The sequence below is a fragment of the Microdochium trichocladiopsis genome, assembly GCF_020744255.1.
Source record: "Microdochium trichocladiopsis strain MPI-CAGE-CH-0230 chromosome Unknown B0I36scaffold_11, whole genome shotgun sequence".
In the NCBI taxonomy this organism is placed as follows: Eukaryota; Fungi; Ascomycota; class Sordariomycetes; order Xylariales; family Microdochiaceae; genus Microdochium; species Microdochium trichocladiopsis.
In genome coordinates, this window is record NW_025763554.1 from 2,883 (window position 1) to 25,142 (window position 22,260).

General features: G+C 57.0%; 4 protein-coding genes across 4 annotated transcripts; 2 read left to right on the forward strand and 2 right to left on the reverse strand.

Annotated features, from left to right (window-relative positions):
- Nucleotides 1-4,033: 4,033 nt before the first annotated feature.
- On the forward strand, nt 4,034-8,516 carry B0I36DRAFT_388267 (acyl transferase/acyl hydrolase/lysophospholipase). The gene is made up of 6 exons (XM_046161234.1): nt 4,034-4,735; nt 6,082-6,434; nt 6,531-6,831; nt 6,888-7,094; nt 7,173-7,429; nt 7,558-8,516. The coding sequence occupies exons 1-6, from the start codon at nt 4,249-4,251 to the stop codon at nt 8,365-8,367; spliced, it is 2,415 nt and encodes an 804-aa protein (XP_046006210.1). The 5' UTR covers nt 4,034-4,248; the 3' UTR covers nt 8,368-8,516.
- A 1,071-nt stretch (nt 8,517-9,587) lies between these two features.
- B0I36DRAFT_368007 (uncharacterized protein) lies at nt 9,588-9,965 on the reverse strand (the record flags this gene model as incomplete). Its single annotated transcript, XM_046159547.1, has 1 exon — nt 9,588-9,965. One exon carries the CDS (start codon nt 9,963-9,965, stop codon nt 9,588-9,590), a length of 378 nt encoding a protein of 125 aa, XP_046006211.1.
- A 1,016-nt stretch (nt 9,966-10,981) lies between these two features.
- Nucleotides 10,982-12,557, forward strand: B0I36DRAFT_388269 (uncharacterized protein). The gene is made up of 3 exons (XM_046161235.1): nt 10,982-11,168; nt 11,242-11,416; nt 11,440-12,557. The coding sequence occupies exons 1-3, from the start codon at nt 11,065-11,067 to the stop codon at nt 12,415-12,417; spliced, it is 1,257 nt and encodes a 418-aa protein (XP_046006212.1). The 5' UTR covers nt 10,982-11,064; the 3' UTR covers nt 12,418-12,557.
- A 3,137-nt stretch (nt 12,558-15,694) lies between these two features.
- Nucleotides 15,695-21,105, reverse strand: B0I36DRAFT_377384 (pectate lyase superfamily protein-domain-containing protein; the record flags this gene model as incomplete). Its single annotated transcript, XM_046160553.1, is given in 12 exon segments — nt 15,695-15,790; nt 15,864-15,990; nt 16,001-16,041; nt 16,095-17,367; nt 17,425-19,025; nt 19,111-19,155; nt 19,167-19,456; nt 19,548-19,629; nt 19,709-20,140; nt 20,224-20,271; nt 20,353-20,759; nt 21,057-21,105. 12 exon segments carry the CDS (start codon nt 21,103-21,105, stop codon nt 15,695-15,697), a joined length of 4,491 nt encoding a protein of 1,496 aa, XP_046006213.1.
- Between the last annotated feature and the right edge of the window lie 1,155 nt (nt 21,106-22,260).

Below are 22,260 nucleotides of genomic sequence, written 5' to 3' on the forward strand. Positions count from 1 at the left end.
ACTGTGGTCCTTTTGTGGTCTGCAGTAGGTTGGCGTCTCGTTTGAGTTCGGAGTGCTGCTAACACAGCGGCTGCTTGTTTTGTTGTACAGTTTTGTGCTTCAAGTTCGGACTTCTTGGCTGTCGACGGGCTCGAGATGCTGCTACAGGCTTGATATAAAGCCGGGCGAGAAGGATTACTAAAAAGGCGCGGCTAGATGCTGGGATCTGTGAGCAGCAGGCATGAATCGATGAGCTCTGCCGGCATAGCACCACACTGAGCCACGCGCCAGGCACCACGCTCCAGCCTGAGCGTATACTTTACTAACCACACTTGAGGCTGTGGGGGGCCCAGGTCCCCTGCACCGGCCTGGATCATGCTTGATGGCGTCTAGAAGACACCCGCGCAATAATTGACAAGCGTACGCAAGCCCGAAGCCAAGAGGGACCCCCTGAGGGCCGGATATACTCACAAAGGCGGCTTGTGTGTGGAGGGTGTGGTGATACGGAGTACTGGCGGGTGCCACTATCCCGTGCCGGTTAGCTGTCGTAGGGCCCCCAACTGGGATGCCCGAGGCGGACTATGCCCTTCTGAGCAAAGGATCTGGTCGTAGGCGGGTCTGTTGGGCGCCGCCTGGTCCGTGCCAGAAGCCCCGTCCTGGACGTGGGACTAAAGCGAGAATCAAATCCGCGCATCCAAAGGTTGCCCTATGAGGGTCCACTGGTCGGCCGACCCCGTACGTTGCAGTCGTAGGTGCCACTGAGACAAATCAGATCCTAGCAGGACGCTTGTTAAACGAGGAGGAGCACGCACACACGCCCACACAATGCACGTGGGCATGACGGTCAGGGGCGCCTGTCGTGAAAAGGCGGAGATTAAAGGCGGAGTTTAGCCTTGCCATGATGTGGCCTTGGCTCCATGTCTTTCAGGCCACCGGCTCGCAGTATCTCCACTGGAGGGCTGTCCTGCAGCCACGATCGAGGGTCAACGTTCGAGGGCGGGCTTCAGGATGTGCCTGCCGGCGGGGCCGGGACAGTAGGGAACAAAGCCGCCGTCACCCATCCAGGACCATCATCTACCGGTACACAATTCCACCTTTCGGAGCCACGTCCGGCGGCCTAAGCAGCCTCCACCTGGGGGATACCCATGGATTGCTTGGCGCTCACCTTGGCTGTTATGTCATCCGTGCCATGGCCGCCAGTCGCACTCACATCTTGACTCGGGCCTAGGTGATCGACCACCGAAGGATTCAGTGCTGGGTCACAGCCGCAGGCATGCCCTCGCCCTTCCGTAGCCATGTGTGACACCCACCGTACGACTGCTGCCTGGCTCGCCTGGCTAGCGAGTGGCCGCAGTCTGGACCAGATTGGGACAGCAGCCGGCGCCAAGGCATGATATCGGCTGTGGCCAGCCGATGCTGGAGCATCTGGGCCGGTCACTGCCCCCACGGGACTGTTCACTGATGCATGTAACCACGATAGGTTGACAATCTCGATGGCGTAGTATCGCCATCAACTCATGAACGTAACGCGGCCGCCAGATCATAGTCAGTGAGCATAGAGAAAGCGGTTCTGGTTAGTGATGCGAGTACTGCAGCGTAGCATGGAGCCGCGGTTCTGCTGCCAAGCATTGATATGTCTACTTTGGGCCGTGGCTCGGCTGTTTTGTCCCCTGCGGTCTTAGCCTAAGAAGTTGATCCGTCGGCTCCGACATCTAGCAAATGAGTCATCTGAGGTCCGGACTACAGCAAACATCTGATGAGCGATGTGACGTAGCAGACCATGCATTAGTCCAGCTTGGTTCGTCAGCCTTCGTCCGTTAAGTAACAGACATATGCTGCAAGGGAGGCCAAGCTGCAGACCTGGGGGCCGTCATTCATGCCACTTAGCTAACACCAGGTGTTGTCTAAGCAAACTTGACAGCCTCGAGCTTGAGTCTCAGAGACACCTTGTGGGCAGGTAAGTTGCTGCACATCTCAAATTGTGGTGATTACATGTTCCGTTGTGATCTTTGGGCACGGAATGGTTGAGTTCAATGCAGGTTGATTCGGCTGTACCTTGACCAGTGAGCTTTTATGCTAGCTGTAATAGACCACGGCCATGGTGCACAAAACAGACGTGGCATTTTCAAACAAATTATGGGATTCGCCACAATGTCGAACCAACAACTTGGCCTTTTCAACGAACTCACCATTGTCCACCGCGCATACGGCACCCGCGGGACGGTGAGTCTTAGCCCAGCAGTAGTGGCTAAGGCTCTAAGCGCAGCCCCCGGCTCCCGGCTCGCCAGCACGCCAGATCCTGCTTTCAACGTAGAGGGACCACTACCAGTACTTGGTTGAATGCCACGCCCAGATGAAGAACCACTCCTCGTACTCGCTTGCCAGCAGGTTCATATTCTCAACCACCAGGGAACTCCCCCTGGGCCAACATCAACGGATCGTGCTCAATTACTCTGCGGGACACTAGCAGGCAACAGTGCTTGGTACCACCCCCCAGAAACGAATGCAAGTACACATTTCGATGCGACTCGGACAGCCTCGAAGCATAAACAGGTAGGCACTCCGACATGCTCCACCGCCAAGCTTCCTCAGCCCTACCGAGTTCATCCAACTCAGCATGGTACCAGCTACGACCCCCTTGCTCTTGCGCCCAGAGCGTTGGCGAATACTCCAGACTCCCCACCAGCCCCTGCGCGCATTAATGACCCTTGTTGCATCAAGCATGCCCTATTAGGAACTCTCTAGTACCAGGTATTCCCGCAGACTGCCACGGGCAGTGCTGGCTTGGAGTGCATGGCGAGACCCAGGAGTAGCGGAGGCGTTATGAGCTCAGCCTCCACACTGGATCTCACATGCTACAGACGAGTCAGGCACCGTGTGGCTCCAGCAGGATGAAGTGTGGCCGATCCGAGTCCGTAGGCTTATAGAACTGGACATTGCGGGACTTCGTGCGGGCAGCTTTTCTTTCTCTGCCCGGCGCCACCAGCGGGCCTCCCCAGCTCGTCAGCCAGCAGCACCAACGTGTGGCGGGCTTCGGTACCGGGCTCCGACCTGCAGCGGATGTATCGTGTGCGGAATTGTCACTGATTGCCCGTCTTTGGCTGATCCGGACGCGTCGCAACGCCCCTGCCCTGCATGCCTGTCGTGAATCGTCCTCGGTCCCGGTAGTTCTGTCTCGTGCTCCCACAACGGTCATGCGCAGCCCCTGCCTGTCGCGCTGCACGACCGGAGCTGAGTGGGGCGGCAGGCACCACGTCGTCGAATCGCCTTGCAGAATGTACGACGTGGTGGGACCTCGCTGTGGCTGACTACGCAAGCTTCTCGAAATTCGCAGTCCGCGGCGACGAGGGAAGCTGGGCATGCCCAGGCCAGGACAGGCCACACTGCACGTCCCTTGTCTGCCAGAGTCTCGGCCATTGGCCCATTAGCCGTACCCAGCACATAATCGTTGGAGATGCCACGACTGTGGCGCGCTTGTGGTATCAGTATTCCTCGGATTCCGCAATCAGGACTAGGAAGGGCCCGACAGCGAGGTACGCAGCCAAAAGGGTCCATGCGCGGGCCCGACACGCGACAAGATGCTCAATGGGCATGGGTCACAGAGTTACATAATCCCCTGGGGCCATGTGCTGTCACACCCAGTCGAGTTCGTCGGGGAGGACGCCTATGGCCCTACGAGCCACTACGCATTTGCTGAGTACGTCAACACCGATGACAAACCAGATCAGGCCATCAGACCCGTTTCAAGAAGCTACATGAAACAATCCTTCGTCCGAGTCGTTCAGCTTGACTATTTGCCCACTAACCTTGGTAAATTACGTAGCCTACGAGGGCGTCCTTCGACCGTGCCGCTGGGTCGTGCTGGCTTCTCATGGCGGCGACTGGAAGACCAAGTTGTGTTGGCGCGCTCGGATAGCCCCCGAGGCGGGGAATCAAGTGACGGCCTGCCAGTCCGTAGGTGGGTGAGAGCCCCGCGGGCTTCTGGACTGGGTCGCTTGGCGGTGGGGAGGGGCTTTGACAGGGCGGTCATGCTAAGGGTCTCACTACATGATTTAGCAGAGTCGCTGCCTCGAGTGCTGGCTGAGCTATCTCGCCTGGCTTGCCTTCTTCCAGTGCGCGCGTCCACGACATTGCGGCCCCCAGACACACAGCCCCCTCCCCTTGGGACCGGCATAGTAGCAACATATCGGACACGAAGCCTGCAAGGAGCCCCAGGCAGCAACAACCCAATTTGTCCTCAGGCCAAGAACTCTCCGATCCACCAGCACAATGGGCATTAGTGAGAGCGACCGCGTGTTTCTTCGGCAGTGTGTCGCCCTTGCCCGTGAGGCTCTCGAGGCCGGAGATGACGCCTTCGGCTCGGTGCTCGTCGACGGCGCCGGCAAGGTGCGCTACACGGATCGCAACCGGACCCGCACCAAGCAGGACGTGACCTGGCACCCCGAGTTCACCATTGTCGTGTCGGCGCAGACGCACATGACGCCCGAGGAGCGCGCCGCCGCGACCGTCTACACGTCGGGCGAGCACTGCCAGATGTGCTCGACGGCCCACGGCTACGCGGGGCTAGGCCGGATCGTCTTTGCGTCGTCGTCGGGCCAGTTTGCGCAGTGGCTCGCCGAGCTGGGAGTCGTCGAGCGCAGGGTCCGCAGCATCCCCATCAGGGATGTCGTGCCCGGCTTGACGGTCGACGGGCCCGACGACGAGACGGCGGCTGAGGTCTACAAGCTTCACCAGGCCCGGTACGGCAAGCTCAAGGGTAATTAGCTCAACGGCGGTGGGGTGTCCTGCCCGGCGTGTTCCTGGCAGGGCTCAGGGCCAGGGCAGCCCCCTGAAACATAGCGGCACGCTGGAGTATAGCCGGATGCAAAAAGCCAAATACACGAGGCAAGGCAGGGCAGGGCAGGGCAGGGCTGCATGGGGGCGCCTCCCCCAGTGATTCGATTCGTCCGGACAAGCTCGCACGAGGTCGGGGCAGTATGCTATGGAGGGACCGCGGAATGTGGGATACGAACCACGACTGACTAGTGCCATGTCGGAGGGCCGCACCGCACATCTCTGACTTCGCCCAACTATGTAACATCGCTTCGTCAGCAATCTACGTACCGGTATAGAAACATCGAACGACTCTCCAGCGGCAGGACATGGGAAGCCCCTGTCGAATCCACACTCGTGCCATCGTCGGGCCCCGGGCGGGCCCGGAGCCAGAACATGTAAGCATCTCGGCCGGCAGTGATCGTCAAAGCCGTGGTGCATCAAGTGACTGGCTACTGGTGCGCCATCCGGACCCGGGTCGAAACGGGCAACGTCGCGACATGTCACCACCTTCGCGCCTGGCGGACTTTCCGCCAGAGGGGCGTATCCTGGTCGGCACATCGCGATAGGATTGCACGCGCAGCACCGCTGGGTGCATCGGGAGCTGCTGCCGCCGTACGAGGGCCTGGTTCAGTGACAGCCGCGAAGTGGCATGCCTGGTGACAATTGACCAGGCTGGTCGCTCTCACTGTGCAAAGCAGGGAGTTCACCCCTTGTTGTGCTTCACCAGGTCCGGGCAATGCTGTGGCTGTCGTGCTGGATGCATCTACAGGCCGTCCTCGTCCCGTCTCTGATCTGTCCGAAGGCATCGTTCTGCGCCCAGAGACGCAGCAGCACCAGCCCAGGCTTGCGAGGCCGAGACCAGGCCACCAGAACTCTCTCTGCCGCCGTGCGTCTGACTACCAAGTAAGCTCACAGAGCCGTTGAGGCGCTGCAGCCGCTGACATGCTCAAGTGAGGAGCAGCACCACGGCATTCCCCGGGACTCCCCGCGCCCACTCCATCTGGGCCGTCGTCTGCTCCGTCGCGATGGCGATCCAACCACAGGCCTGGCCTAAACCCGGAGCTTCCGATCTAAAATCTGAGCTCAGAGGCGCAAGCCGCAGCGGCATTGCACGTTTTGCGACTACACACGGTATTGCCATGGCTCGCGCGGGTGCCGCAGTGCCGGCAGTGGCTCGGTGGCACGCCGCGGCGGCTTAAGGTTCGGGCCGGAGGCAATGGTCTCGTCTGTTTGGCGCCCGACGCGCGTAGAACAGGGCGCGATATGCGGGACAAACTTCGTCGTCAGTGCCCTTTGGGCCTAGCTACGGTGAGACTGCGCCCGCGATCGATCTACGGAAAAGACGCCGCGATGCGCTGGAGCACGGGCGCTGGTATATCTGCGACGCGCGGCGGCCGTTGCTGGCGCGACTTCTCGTCTTGCTGTTGCTGCTTGAGATCTGCTCGGCATCCAGCACTGGCCTCGTCGTCGTCACTATCGTCACTGTCATCGTGGTGTACAGGTCGCACTCGCCGATATCCAGCATCATGGTAGTCGCAAAGCCCATCCTAGGAGCCGTCGCCGCCGCAGGCTTGCTTTCGGGCATCTCGAGCAGCACGGTAGCAGCAGCAGAAGTCGCCCGCGGTGTCGGCGCTGCGGAGGTGCGCAGAGCCCTCCCAGACAATCCCAGTGGTGGCTACGCGCCTGCCATCGTGGACTGCCCGTCGTCGCGTCCCGCCATCCGCAATGCTACGTAGCTCTCGCCTAACGAGACCGAGTGGCTGAGGACGCGGCGGAATAATACTATCGAGCCGATGACGGCGTTCCTTAAGCGTGTTAACATCTCGGGCTTCGACGTCGATAGCTTTATAAGGAGCGCGAGTAACGACGCCTCCGTGCTGCCTAACATTGCTATCGCGGCCTCGGGCGGCGGCTACCGCGCCCTGATGAACGGTGCCGGCTTCATCGCGGCCGCTGACAGCCGCGTGGCTGGCGCTAATAGTACGGGCGGTATCGGGGGCCTCCTGCAGTCGGCGACGTACCTTGCGGGCCGGTCTGGTGGCGGCTGGCTCGTGGGCTCTATCTACGCCAACAACTTCTCGACCGTGCCGCAGCTGCAGGCCGGCAGCTCGAACACAGGGCTGTGGCTTTCGACCGCAGTATCCTGGTCGGCCCGAGTGCGGGCGCGCTCTCCGAGGTCGAGTACTGGAAGGGTATCTACGACAGCGTCGAGGCCAAGGAGGCCGCGGGCTTTAACACGTCCATTACCGACTACTGGGGCCGCACGCTCTCGTTCCAGCTCGTCAACGATACTAGCGGCGGTGCTGCCTATACCTTCTCCTCCATTAGCCGCACGCCGGGCTTTAACGACGCTAAGTAGCCGCTGCCCATCCTCGTAGCCGACGAGCGTAGCCCGGGCACCACGGCCGTCTCGAGCAACTCGACCGTCTTCGAGTTTAACCCCTGGGAGCTAGGCTCGTGGGACCCCACCGTGTACGGCTTCACGCCGCTCGAGTACCTCGGGTCCAACTTCACTAATAGCACCGTGTCCAACGCCACTAGCCAGCAGTGCGTCAGGGGCTTCGACCAGTACGGCTTTGTTATGGGCACGAGCAGCAGCTTGTTTAACGAGCTGCTGCTTCAGAACCTCTCGTCGGTCGGCATCCCCTCGGCTCTACAGGGGGTCCTAACGACGCTGGCCACCGAGCTGAGCTACGGCGATAACGACATTGCCCTCTACTCGCCCAACCCCTTTTTTCACTATAACAACTAGACGAACCCGAGCGCGTTCCAGGAGGGGCTCAGCTCGTCGACGGCGGCGAGGACCTGCAGAACATCCCCCTCGACCCGCTGATCCAGCCCGCCCGTGCCGTCGACGTTATCTTTGCTACCGACTCGTCTGCCGATATTAACAACTGGCCTAACGCCACGGCCCTGCGCGCCACCTACGTACGCAGCCTCACCTCCATCGCCAACGGCACTCAATTCCCCAGGATCCCCTCCGCCGAGACCTTCATTAACCTCGGTCTTAACCGCCGCCCGACCGCCTTCGGCTATAACGCCGGTATCGTTACCTCGAACGGCACAACCAACAGTGGCTCGAGCACCGTTACCGGCCCCGTCCGCTATCCGCTTATCGTCTACGTCCCTAATACGCCGTACACGGCCCTCAGCAACGTCTTAACGTTCCAAATGTCCTACGACGCCGCCACGCGCAACGACATCATCCAGAACGGCTACAACGTCGCGACCATAGGCAACGGCACCATCGACAGCTCCTGGCCGACCTGCGTCGGCTGCTTCGTGCTGCAGCGCAGCCTCGTGCGCTCCGGCGCCGCCATCCCCACCGCCTGCCAGGCTTGCTACCGCCGCTTCTGCTACAACGGCACCGTCGACGACACGCCCGTCACGGCGTACAACCCGATCCCGTTCCTGCAGCTCACGGGCAGCTCGACCACGGGGAGCTCCCCCAGCTCGGCGGGCACGGGCCCCGGCGCCAGTCACACGAACGGGGCTGTCCGGGCTACGGGCACCTACAGTGGCGCGGCTGCTGCGTTTCTCCTGAGTGTGAGTGCGCTTGTGGCTTTGATGTAAGGGGTGTTCCATAGTGGTGCTATATGGCGGTTTTGACTGAGTTCGAGCTGGAGGGAGCAAGACGTCTCCTTCTCAACTATTGATCACACTGTAACTTTGACAGAATAGTGCATACAAATAATACCATAATGACATACTGTGATATTTTATCATGTCTGCCCGTACCCTCTGTCGCCTATGCCGTCCAAGCACGCTCTATCCAATTGCAAAGTGGCACAATCGTCAGAAAATGAGTTTTGTGGAACCAGAATCATGGACCATGAATTTGGGCACGGGTGTGTACAGTTCGTTTCCTCTGCTATTTACCCCTCGCGCATTCATTAAATGGAAAGATCTAGTCAAATGAATCTGACATACAGAAGGCGGAAAAAAGAGAGGGGAAAAAAACGAAAGAAAAGAAAGAAAGGGTAGCGGAAAATGTGAAAGGGAGCAGACAAAGACGAAGTAAACAGATTTGAAAAATTCAGAATCACTATATAAAAGTCTGGTGTAGTCATCTCTTATCTAGAATGCTTCAAGCTATGTTATGTGTTCATATCTTCCTTACCATTCTTTCTGATCATGCCGCGTTACACGTGCTTATCGACGATGGCCCCTTTGGCATTCAGATCCATTTGCCCGCGCGAGATACAAGTTCATTTAAACCTCCCTAACAACCAATCAATCTTTGTAGCCAGCATCGAGACCGCTGGTCTTCGTACTGGACCATTACGCTACACGCACATATGTCTTTGTAAGTGCTGATTACAATGCTGACTACTCATCCGCCCTGATTGGGCGGAGGTACCGTTGCATCAGACGAAATTATCTCATCATTCCATGCAACGTGGCGACTGCAGGTACCCGGCCTCGGGGCCTTCGTATTTGGCAACGACACGTTTCATCCCTCGGAGATAGGAAAGAGCGTGTGGTTGATTTTTCAGCGGGTGCAGGGCACGATACGGTATATTCCTAGGTAATCTGATGTCGTGATTCGTTCGTCCAGGTGATCCATCTGCGAAGTGCGAGCTGCAGCGGGCAGTCAATGCAGCACTATTTCCGGTTTCAGTGGAGATGGTGGTCAGACAGATGCCTTGGCCGCAGCAGCTGACCGGGTGCTGTACCCTTCTTTGTGTCAAGCCCAACCACGCCTCCATGACCCGTTATCTGACCCGTGAGCGGCAGGTCAAACGTAGCTTGTGTCAACTGCACGCACGACCTGTGGCTTGATTGTACAGTCGTTATTTTTTCTCCTCCTCGACAATGCTGTGGCCGCTGCTTTGGTCGCTGCTCGTCCACTGCCACTCCTCGTGCAGCCGTATGCGCCCGTCCTCAAGCACCTCTGGGGTGCTCCTGCACCGCCCCGTCATGAGCTCGCCCGCGACATTGACATGCTGGTAGCGCGCATCCAGGGTGTGCTTGCCGCTGTGGGTGTCGACGCCCCCTTGCACGGTGGCGATAAGGAAGCCCCTGGCGATGCTGCCGCCGCTGTACTCAGCCCAGACAATGTTGCCGTCCTGGTGGTAGTGGAAGACGGTCGCGGAGGAGACCTCGCCGTTGTCTGTGTTGGAGGCCGAGCGGAATGTCTTGCCGTTGTAGGAGAGCTGGGGAGCAGCCATTGTTGGACCCGCGGATGCTGAGATGAAATGTTGTGTTTGTCCTTGCGGCGGCTTTCGAGAATGGGGTGATGCTATTGCTTCAATACACTTCCCTACTTGGACACACACAGTTGTGTCATGATATTAATTGTCCCCTCCAGCTCCCTTCGCTGGGCTCGGCCGCCGATGCCGGAGCGCTGTGATGCAGTATTAGAGCCGCAAAGTCACCATCAGCTCGGCAACATGCGGAAAGGCGCGGCAGCCGGCTGAAGTTGTGGGGTGTGCGGGACGGCTCGTCCTGTTCAGCCACGCTACCAGGTACCCTAGTTAGACTGAGCCTCTCACGTCACGAGGTAACAGAAAGGGCATGCACAGTGCGGCACTCATCGGACGCCAGAGCCGGCCGGGGCAGGGCTCGCTGCGTGAGGCTGACGTGCAGTCTCTTAATGATCAGGCCACGGCCCACGGAACCGGGGCCCGTCATTGCTGAGGGCCATCCCGCGCAGCCGACATGTTCGACAGTATTGGGGCTTGAGCATGGCCAAAAGAGGAAGACAATTAAATTCCGAATGTCGACAGGCCAACATGGAAGTCATCGCCAGGGCTTGCTCCGCCGCACGTGTCAGCACTTAATACCGTAATGATCCTTGCCGCCCGGCCGCCCCTGGAGCCCCGAGAAGGGCTCCCCATCTTTCGTGCCTCGACAGCCGTTGTGATTGCTCGAGCCGCCGTGGCAACTGCTGACCAACTCACCCCTGTCGACCTCGCTCCACGGTCGAAGGAGAACACACCCTGCAAGTCCACCACTGGAACCCAGGAGCTATCCTTCTGATAGCGCAGTGCTTGGGCGTGCAACGCAGACAGCCATGTCTTCACGTCATCGCCCGACCCAGGACCCCCACAAGCGCATGCACGCAATACTATTCATAGCCTTGCCGCCGGCGCTAGCACTGACGCTTCGGCTCGCTTGCCGTTCCGCGTAGCAATACTAATATCCATAGGGCTGCCGTCCCTCCTGATCGTTGGGCTTGAGGCTCGTTCCACTACTCTTGCTCTTTGGCAACCCCCCATCATCTAAGGCTTCGCGGCACAAGAGAGCCCCGAGGAGCACTGATCAGATATGGCGTTCACGCAGACGTGCCTTGCACTCCTGGTGCTGGTTATCGGCGTGGCTCAAGCAACACCAACCACCAACTTTGACAAGTTTTTCCCATTCTGGGACCCGTGAGTGCAAGCTGGCGTCTCGCCACAGACACGCGCCATCGTCCAGGCTGGGCTCGACTGACAAACATGCCAGAATGCTCCAAGAGATACTCCGGGAGAACTGCTCATCCGAGTACGCCACTTACAAGACAGGCGAGCGGGAGCCCGGGTCTCCGCTGTCCGGTCTCATCACGCCCGTCATCAACTGCATCCTCGAAACGCTGCCCGAGTTCAAAAGGCCGAACTCGGCGCCAGCGCCGTCATCCTTGGTCTGCTCCCGACTATCCTCCAGACTTTGGGCAGCACACCGGCCGAGACAGCCCTGCTCGGCCTGCGGCGCCCCATTCTCGCCACCCTCCTCGCCCTGGGGAGCCCGTCCGTGGCGATAATGCGGACGAGCGACTTCATGACGACCATTAGCGAGCTCGTGGAGAAGGGCGACACGCGGCCGACAACGATCCGGGCGTCGCGGTGGCGCTACGTCACGAGCAGGTGGCGCATGGCCATGAGCGTGGCCGAGTACCTCGTCACCATGTTGGCCGTGGCCACCGTCGTCTACCTCGCGTACCAGCTCGGCTTCAACGCGGTCGTCATGCTCGCCCCCGGGACCATCTTCCTGCTGCCCCTGTGGACGTTCATCTGCATTATCATCCACCTCGGCGGCGTGCTCATCTTGTACCTCAAGCTGCACATCGACCACAAGACACCGTGCGCTCAGCAGCAGAAGCACGACTTCCGACCAGCACACCCGCTGCGCAACCACGACTCCTCCAGGAGCGACGACAGCTTACAGCAGCAGGTCCAGCAACAACAGCACTACTCGACGGCAGCCTCGGAGCCCTCCAAGGTCGGCATCCTGCGCAGGCGTACGACAACCCTGAGCCAGGAGTTCACGCCCGCGGCCTTCCAGGAGCCCACGCGGCTGCGGTGGCGCCGGGAGACCATCCTCGTCAACTTCCTCATCTGGCTCCTGTCCATCGGCACGCTGGTGAACCTGGTGCTGGGCAGCATGATCTTCTCGTCGCTGCTCTTCTTCAGCGTCAGGGATGTGCTGCTGATTGTCGGGCGGTACTTTGTCAGCACACTGATCTGCAGGGCAATCGTGCGGATCGAGCTGTCGGGGATGAAGGAGTGTACGTACTACGAGCCGATGGACGATGAGGACGACGACGACGACGAGCACCGGGTGATGAGGAACAGCGGTGCTGCGTTTGAGACGATCCCGCTGAAGAATGTGCAGCACCCATATGGGCGCGAGGTCAGTGGTTGAGTACCTTGGTGCGATGGCGTCGGCTAGAGAGCACTGGGTGACGTATCAGCTCTATCGTAGTGACGAGGCAGCCACTATAGATGCTTTCGCGCTCGAATCTCCCTTCCCAACATCTCAGAGATGATTGATCTTAATAAAGTAATGCGAATGTACAAGAGGACGGCATAACGTAATCCACAAGTGAGCGGGCCACACAAGTGAGCGGGCCACATTCCTACTATATTCGTGCAGGCTATCTTCTTTCCCCCTTTTCTCCACTAATAATTATGGTACGACCATCAATTGAAGGCGATTTGATTCTAGCGCTTCAGGCGCTCCAGTCTGACCCAGAATTAACTGTACGAAAGGCTGCACAGCTGTACAATGTACCTCGTACGACCCTCTAACGAAGACGAGCCGGCCGACCTGCGAAACGCGATATACGACCACCCTGCCAGAATTTAACCTCGTACGAAGAGGATAGCATCGTACGATATTGTCCAGGGGGCGGATGAGGGTTCTCCTGATCGGGGACAAAACAACCACCACGACCGAAGGGAGTTCACCGCTTGCCAGTTTCGGCGGTGTTTCCGGCGAGGTTCACTCTGGCCCTGGGCCAGAGTGAGGGCATTCCCAGATAAGGGGCCAAAGCAGATTTTCGACGGGGGAGCCAGCCACATCAACAACGCCCTGTTGATGCGACACTTGTGAGGGAATCTCTGATCATGGCATTGTCAGTCAATTGCGTACAAGAACGGGTGCAGAAGCGTAGGAATTCAATGGGGTGGAAAAAATCAAGTCGGATTGTGAAGCTGAGTGATGAAAAAAAATGTCTGGCTCCATACTATGAAAAACGTCACGGTGGCTTCAAGCCTTAAGTAGTACTGTACAAATATGCCCCTGATCAGTCTATCCCGCACTGCCCTGACACAATATATAATCGACCTAGATTCGCGATCGTTTCCACCGCGGTTAGGTGGTGTTCGAGAAATAGCGGATCGACTCCTCCGCGTACGCGACGCGCTACGCGTCGGAACGAACTAGGCCTTAAACTTCGTACGACGACAACCTGAGCTCCGTACGCGTTTTAATCGAAGAATCGACTACTAGAGGGTCCTCTACGAGGATCCGGACGCGTATCGCGTGTGGTTTAAGCTCGTACGAAATATAATCGCGAAATACGGGATCCATAATAACGATATCTACAACTTTAACGAAACGGGCTTCGCGATAGGTAAGATCTCCGCCGAAACTATCGTTATAACCTCCGATCGACGCGGGAGGCTAAGAGCCGTAAAACAAGGCAATTAGGAATGGGTTATAGTAATCTAGGGTATCGTATCGTATAGCTATTCCATCCTACTATATATTATCTTCGTAGGGAAGGTCCACCTCGACTCCTAGACCGCGAATAGCCCTCTACCGGCCAACTAGGTAATCGCGCTTTCAGACAATGGCTAGATAACGAACGAGAGAGGTCTAGAATAGGTAAAACACTTCGATTTCCATACGAAGAGTCGTACGAAGGGTACCCACCGCCTCCTTATCCTCGATAGCTATGAGAGCCACCATTCTATCGATTCCGAGCTCTACTATAAGGAACAGAACATTGTAACGCTCTATATGCCTGCTCATTCGTCATATAAGCTCCAGCCTCTTAACGTTAGGTGCTTTGGACCTCTAAAACGGGCGTACGGTAAAGAAATCGAGGGTCCTATATAGGCGTACGTAACCTACGTTTTAAAGGAGGACTTCCTCCCAGCCTTTTATAAGGCGTACGACGCTGTAATGATAAAATCAAACATCTAGGCAGGCTTTAGAGCGATAGGCCTAGTACCGTACGACGAGAATTATGTGATTTCGCAGCTAGATATGAAGTTTCATACGCCGACACCGCTAGGTTCCTCTACTGGACTACTACCCCTATAGGTTTCAAAGACGCTGAACAACCTAATTGAAACCGAATCGTAGACGAAGTATATTGAAAATCGCATCGTACGACACTAGAATAGCTCTCCGTCGTCCATTGTTGAGAGCCTACAGCAGCTAAGAAAAGGAGTTACAATAATGGTGCACAAGTAGACCCTTATGCGCTAAGACCTCGCCGAACTTCGAGATGCAAACGACCGCCTTAGCCGCCGTTGTCGTACGAAAAGAAAGCAGCTACAGAAAGGAGGGTCCCTTACGATTAATCAGGTAAAGGATTTGAAGGCTCAAATCGATGCGACGTAGTAGTTAATGGCGGAAACGAGTCAGAATAGTGGTCGTACGAGGAGGCCCGAAACGCGCGCGCGACGATGTGGCGTCTGCGGCGAGCCCGGGCATAATGCTCGTACGTGTTAGAAAGTTGTATCTGCCTCTGAAGAAGAGGATTCTGAATAGTTTCAATTAATTTAAGGCGTTATGGTTGAATTGTCTTATACATTATCGTACGAGTACCTGGAGGGTGGCCCGCTTACTTGTGTGGCCCGCTTGCTTATGGATTACGTTATAAAACCTCTGTTTTGAATTATAATACTCCTTGTATAGGTCTCCGAAGTTTCTTAAATGTTAGTATAGAGCGCTCGATTCTCACTAAGTCCCACGCCTGTTTCAATATGTTAAGGGCAAAGGTTAGAAAGATTAGTAACAAACAAACCCCTTAGTTCTCACTACGTTCAAACACGGGGTATACGCCAACGTGTTGCTTAGTATAATAAAGACGTCCTCGGTTGCTCCTGATAGTTGGCTAGCTGCCTACTACTATCTCATTTTCGAACTCTATAGTCTCAATCTCCACCAAGCAACGATTCCTCCCTAAATAATGCTCATAACCGCACGGGATGAAAAGTCGCTTTTGCCCTTGCTGTACTTAGGTACCGGCACCGTGGACGCAGTGCTGCGATCCGTGGACTTGAAGGAAACTGCAAAGACCTCTCAGTATAAAACATACAACGCGGAAAGGGAAAGGGATCTTCTGCGCGCCCCCTGAGCAGATGCTGCATGCTGCGGCAGAATCAAGGTCACCGGATATGGAGAAAGTCGCATTTGGACGACAGGGCCTGGCTTTGGCTTATTCTCGGATAATTTGCAACTGAACATAGCGGGGTTGCCACCAATCTGCGCTAACAAGTCATCTTACGGGGAAATACGACCTACTGTCTTGGGTACATTTGTATGCATCACAGCGGGATGGTCTAGGTCAGGGTAATTCAAATTCATTTATATGATATTTACCATGTCAACTACCCATGATTATGCATATACGAGTTCTAGCCTGGCCGAACCTCAATCCTCTACCCACCCCTACACTAGTCTCCTACATGGTCCAATTAATGTTTATCATGTCTACCATGATGATGCCGAGCGTGGTGCGCAAGATGCTGGCGATGATGAGCACCAGCATGGGAAGCACCTAGATCAAGCCTCGCGCTCCCGACAGGCTGCCTCTCGCTTGACCCCTGAGCATGTAGCTGTTGCTCCTGCACCTGCTCGGCGGTCAGTTTCGGAGGCCGGTCGATTGCGACAGTGTCGTTGAACGTACACATGCTGCAAAAGTCTGGAGGTCGCTGGTCCAGGACGGTACCATTGGCAAAGATGACGCCCGTGAAGACGCTTTGGACACCGCTTCCCGTTGCCACGACGGGGACTCCTGCCGAAGCTGGGCTGTTGCCGTCATCGTCAAATGAAGAGATGCTTGATGTAGTGGAGTCGCCAACAAGAGGGTTGCGCTTCTTGCTGAGGGCGCAGTTCTCGCTCACCATGTACAAGTTCAGACCGATGCACAGTGTCTGGAGCATGGGGTTATAGCCCCCTTCACTGAGGTCGGACGTGTGGAAAAGGCCCAGGGCGTCGACCTGAATGACCGTGGGGAAGTGCTGAGGGGTGATGCCGCTCATGCCCACGTGGTACAGGGACGGGTTGGTCTCCTGGTTGGCGAAACCCTGTATGCTCCTCGCCAACGACAGCTCGGTAGGGAACTTGGTCGTGTGCCACTGCAGAATGAAGTAGTCATCCTTGATGGTACCGTCGGCGGCCGTCCAGTCGGAGCCGTTGCGCGGCTTATTCTGGAGCGCGCTGAGCTGGAAGGCCGCGATCGCCTCCGTAGTCGGCTTGTTGGGCCACGTGTCGTCCCGGCGGAAGTTCTCGGACGAGTAGATACCCGACGACGGGCGCTTCTTTTCCAGTCCACTGCCGACAGCCCCGGCGTCGAGGACGAGCAGGACGCAGCCCCGGCCGCTGTTGCTGGTCATGTAGCTGCCCATGGTGATGGTGTCAATCCAGACGCCGCCCGTCGCGAGATCCTTCAGGGGCAGGTCTGGACACCGGTTATTGATGCCCTCGAGCTTCGTGAGGAAGCGCCGCTGCGTGTCGGCGCTCCAGCCAAAGTTGTAGTTTGCTATCTGCAGATTCCTCATGCCCTTGATGAACCACACGATGACCTCGCCCGGGAAGTCGGTCGTGAAGCGGTTCACGCCCGCAATGAGGTCGTCCAGGCTAGCTCCCGTGGCTCCCACGGGCGATTTCTCCTTGTCGTCATTGATGTGGGCGGACCAGAAGCCATCGCCATTGATCGAGTAGATGCGCATATCAAAGTAGCGGGCACCGACACGCAGCTGGTTGTACAGGTCAAGACTCTGGGTCTCGGTATTAAAGTTAACACCGCCCCCGGTCCAGCCCGAGGCGCTCGTCGAGATGGTGTTCATGCCGGCATCGTGCGAGCCAGGTACCACAACATGGCGCAACTGGCGGTTCTGTATGACACTCTTGATCCTCTGCTGCCATCCGGCGCCATTGAGCTGCAGTGAGTTGTAATAGCCGTACTGCTCGCTGCCCGTGATAACGAGCGCAACGCCCAGACCATTCCCGGGGAAGCCAAGCTCGCGCCAGCCCATGCCCATCTCGCCCAGGTCGAAGATGACCCGGCGCTCGTACTTGTCATCCATATGTGTTGCAATGTGGACGTGGAAGCGCTTGTTGGTGCCTTCGAGACTGTAGTAGTAGTACCCGTTAGTTGTGGTGAAGTCGATACCGGCAAACCACGCGTACGTGACCCTGAACTGCCGGGCTCGGCCAGGGGGAACGTCGGCAAAGTCAGCCTCGACCTGGTAAGGGGTAGGTCCGCCCTGCTTCACCAGTCGGTGCGGAGTCAGATTGACGATTGTGACGAAGTTGTAGACGTCCTCGCCCTCCTTGTTCTTAAGGGTGGAGCCGTCGTTAGAGAAGGAAGCAATGGTGCCCACAGGCACGTTCTCAGTACTGTAGGAGTTGTCGGACAAGCGGCAGTCGTTCTTCTCGGCGAAGCGCTCCGGTTCTAGGTGACCGAAGGATGGCGCCTGGAAAAGGGAGATATGGGACCACTTAGGATGCTTCGAGACAGCAAAGTTGTCCGAGGCGAGTACAATAGGGCCATTGTCACGGGTGGCAAACATATGCTTGGCCCCGATGGTGATGAGCTGCTCGATGCGGACGTTGTCGCCGTTGTTGGCCCCGATGAGCCATAGGTTCTTCTGGCAGGTCTGCGACGAGATGCAGTCTTGCGTATACGTGCTGAACCATGAATACGTACCCGCTGTGCTAATGTGAATGCTCTGTGATCGTCGCATCACCACTGCGTAGGAAGCGTCACATCCGTCCGCCGGGCCGCCCTGGCAGTCGTAGAACGGATCACTCTTGGAGGCGATGCCCACCGTGGCGGCGAAGGGCGCCGGCGGCTTAGGAGTCGGCTGGTAGTAGGGCGTCTCGGTCTGCAGCATTGTGCTGAAGACGTTCATGGCTCCTTCGAAATTGTACTGATACATGACGCTATGCTCTGAAGCTGTACCGTACAGCCAAGTTGCCTTCTGACTCTCGATAAGCATACCACGCGCGCAGTAGACGGTGATCTGGTCCATATTGTTGAGAGGGTCATCGAGCTTGGGATCGTCAATCTGGTGGTCTCCCACCCATAGCCACACGTTGTCGAAATAGCCCGAGGCACGGCGGGTGACGTGCAACATCATGCTGGCGACCTGGCAAGATGCTGGGTTAAGCCCAGAGCGGATCGGTGGGCACTCCGCCGGCGTCAGCTGCGTCCCGACGGCACCCCCGAGCCGGACATGGACGTCCCAGAGCCCGGCCGACCCAGGGAAGTCGGCTGCAATGTTCCACTCCATCACCACCAGCCCCGGCGTCGGGCCTCGACTCGTCAGGATCAGGTCCTGCAGCTCCACGCTCCCCACGTCGCCCTCGGAGCCTACTTTGAGCATAGGTACCGGCTTCATCGCGTCCCCAAATTTGGCTCCAGTAGCTACAAGCTGCGACCAAGTCTCGCCGACGACTTTAGCACCGGGCGGAATAAGGACCGTATCCTTGATGATGTAGCTTCCGGCATCTACGTAGATGACCTTGCTGCCATCGCCATAGCGGGAGAAGGCAGCCTGTATCGCCGCCGTGTCGTCGGTACTGCCGTCACCACGGGCGCCGAGGTCCTTGAGGTGTACAAAATCACCTGGTGCTCTATCTTGGTACTGTGGTCTTGCCCGCTCTAGATACGGTGCGACTGCCAAGCCTGATCGCGCAGGACCTAACAGTGAGGGTTCGCGGGTGTAATACTGCGCTCGTCGGGACCACGTGCGCACGCCCTTGAAGTAGGTGGATCCAATGACATACTGGACCAAAAATGGGGAACGTAAGCTTGCCGTAAAGCTGTTGATGAGAGAAACGAGAAAATGACAGGAGGGAGGCCTTGCTTACCGTGTGGTAGTATCCGGGTGCCAGGATGATATACCCGGTGCCACGCTCTTTGATACCCCCGTCGAGTTGGACATTATCAAGCGTAAGCCCGTATATCCTTTATCCATACTATCCGAAGGCATAACCATTTCTATCCCAGCCTTGCTAATACCCGTGAGGATCGAGTCGATAATACTGACAGAACCAGGGAGGGAAGCATCGCCGTCATTGTACAGCCTGAAGCCCGTTCCGACATTATTCATAGAGACGCTCTTCCAGGACCAGCCCCAGTCCCAAATAAGCTGTACGCCGGTACTGCAGCCGTTGAAGGTCATTCGAGAGGCACTGAATTGTTGCGCACCACCGTCTGTGTGAAAACAGACTCATTAGCTGTTGCCGTGTACTTCACTGCGTGCTGGGATGCGTTTGCATGATAGAGGTGGACGGTGCAGACTTACAAATGCCAAAGTTGCCACCTATGAACGTCATGTCCGACATAACACCGCCGCTGCCATTTTCTGCGTAGATACCTTGATGGGTCTGGTCGAGTCCAATTGCGCATGCATTAGAACACCTAGGCACGGACCGGACCGGAGTGAGAGGAAATGAAATTACGTACGGTCCCAGGCTTCATGACAATAGTGACCTGCGAGATATCAGTAGCCTGTGCCATCTGATAATGCAGAGCTGCAACATATGCGGTCGGATCGGTCGCCGTGATGTCGATCTTGATGTTGCGGATCTGACCATAGAACCTGGCGGTGTTGATATACCACTCGAGGGCATTGCCATCGGGACCGACACCACCGTTCTCGACGTACACATCGGTAGACAACACTCCCAAACCGATGTAGCTAGCCGAAGCGACGATTGTGGGCGGGTCGTTGGCGTCACCAATGATCTGCGTGCCGAAGAGGACACTGATGGATTTGGAGACCAGGTACCGACCAGGGGGAAAGTACACGATAGCGTTCTTGACGGTCGAGCCGTTGCAATTTGCTCCACATCGCTTGCCATCGTCTATGGCTTTTTGGATGGCGGCTGTTGAGTCCTGGGAAGGGAGTTGCGGGTTAGCAGAATGTTGATGAGTGGAAAATGGCGAAGGACGAATGTGCTCAGATTGTTCGGACTCACCTTGCTACCTGTCGGGTCCGCACCATAGTCAATCACATTGCGGTAAGTCTACAATGGAAATCTTTGTCAGCAAGCTGCATATTACCTCCAAAAAGGAAAGAGACGGTAGAACAAGAGATTGGAACGAACCTTGTATGAAGCATCCGGTCCCCACGGGACGCTACCGAGGTGTTTGAGGCCCTGCATCCACCAAGTCGTAGCCCTCTTCTGGAGCGTGACAGGTTCGGCCTCGAGCTCGGCCAAGAGTGCCGCAGCTCGAGACATCTCGTCGGTGGGGACGAGAACGGGAAAACCCTCGGTAGCGGACTCAGCTGCTTGTCTTTTGCGGGACTCAGCGTCCTGCGAGTACCGGCCTCGGTTGCGAGCCGGATTCTCGAAGCGGGCCTTGTTCAGCACCCTCATCTTGGCGATGGCATCCTGAACGATCTTGCGCGCTGCGTCAACCTCGCTGCTGGTTGTGTTGCCGGCGGCAGTCAAAGTTCCAAGAGCGGATGTCTCATTTTGGCTGCCCGTACTGCTAGTGCTCTTGCTACCGCCTAGAAGCAACGGGGGTGCTGAGATAGCATCATGAGGAGACGGTGATGCAAGGCCCGATCCGGCAAGGCCCAGCATGGACCATACCACGAAAGGGGAGGTCCGCATGGATGCGGTGTTCTTTCACTCCGAAATAATAAATTGGGGTGATGTCTCTTCCCTGGCGTGCCTAAAGGAGTGGAAGACTCAGAACGAGTTTCAGAGAGGGTAAGGGGAGTGATTGAGAGAGCCGAACCTGAGGGATGAACATTCTCAAAAGTCAAAGGTGGCTTTTTTATACATGTACTGATTACCATTACCATCTTTATCCGACAATGGCCGAACGTGCAGAAAAGCCATCGAACACATTGGGCATGTCGTGTAGCCAGCAACGCAAGGTGCCAAGGACCAACAGCTCTATTCGGTTCTATGGAGACAAGGTAAAGCCGGTTGTCCAAGGACCCTGATGGGTGTGGATCCCGTCTTTCTCCAGTCTGACTGAGTTTCTATTTTTCACATGTTGACATATTGTTGGTTCTGGGACCTGCATACATTAATGGAGCTGTAAGATTCCGACAACACAAGGAGCCCCGGGATGATTTGAATGCGAGAAGGGACTCATGTGGCAACTCAAGCCTTTTTCGACGATGCGCACGGCATGTGCCATCTGCGGCAGAACCCTGCGTGCGTGCCCTGCTGTCCCAGACTTGGGGTGTGCCCTACGTCTGCGGGGGTTCCAACATTTGCCATATGCTTTGCTGATCAAGTCACATCACCAAGATATGCAGGGCAGGCGGTTGTTGGGTAGCCGCCTCTGCCTGGGGGTTGAATATCCTTGCAACCATGATCCGGCCAGGCGCGGATTGGTGCCGGGAAAGGTGCCGGGGCTTTCCTCAACGGCCGAGCGGTCCGCGGCCCAGACCTTTAATAAGTGGGAACCTGCATTGAACATGCTGATCAATGAGCTGGCAAGTTCGCCTCCACATTCGATGGGGATAGCAGTGGGCTAAGCACTGTTGCTAAGCTCCCTGGTCTGGGCGGTCGAGACCCGAGAGAGCGACAAGGATCTGAACCAACAGCCAGCCGGGGTTGGCTCGGATATTCGATTTTCTAGGGGTAGGCAAGCAGAACCCCATTTACTCCGCTTTTATCAAGGTCAGGTGTAAAGCAGGGGACAAACCAACACCTCTGGGAGGGAGGGAGACCAGGGGCTATCCTGTGGCTCTTCCCGGACTCAATGGCAGAGCACAAGGCTGCAACGCTGAGCGCGCAAAAACGCTAGCCAACATAATTCCCAATGTCACACTTTTCGCCATTGCCCATGCCCCTTCCCCTGATTATCGCCCCCCGTCCCCCAAACCAGGGCAAATTGGCCCAAAAACTAGCAGGAGCACGTGGTCAGGTGCTGCCGGCAAAGCGACACTCTATACTTCCAACATGGCGGACCTGCTGGCATATGTCTGCGCATTTACAGCTTCGCTTGGTCGGTCAGACAGTCTTGTGACACCATCCCATTGCCAGAAT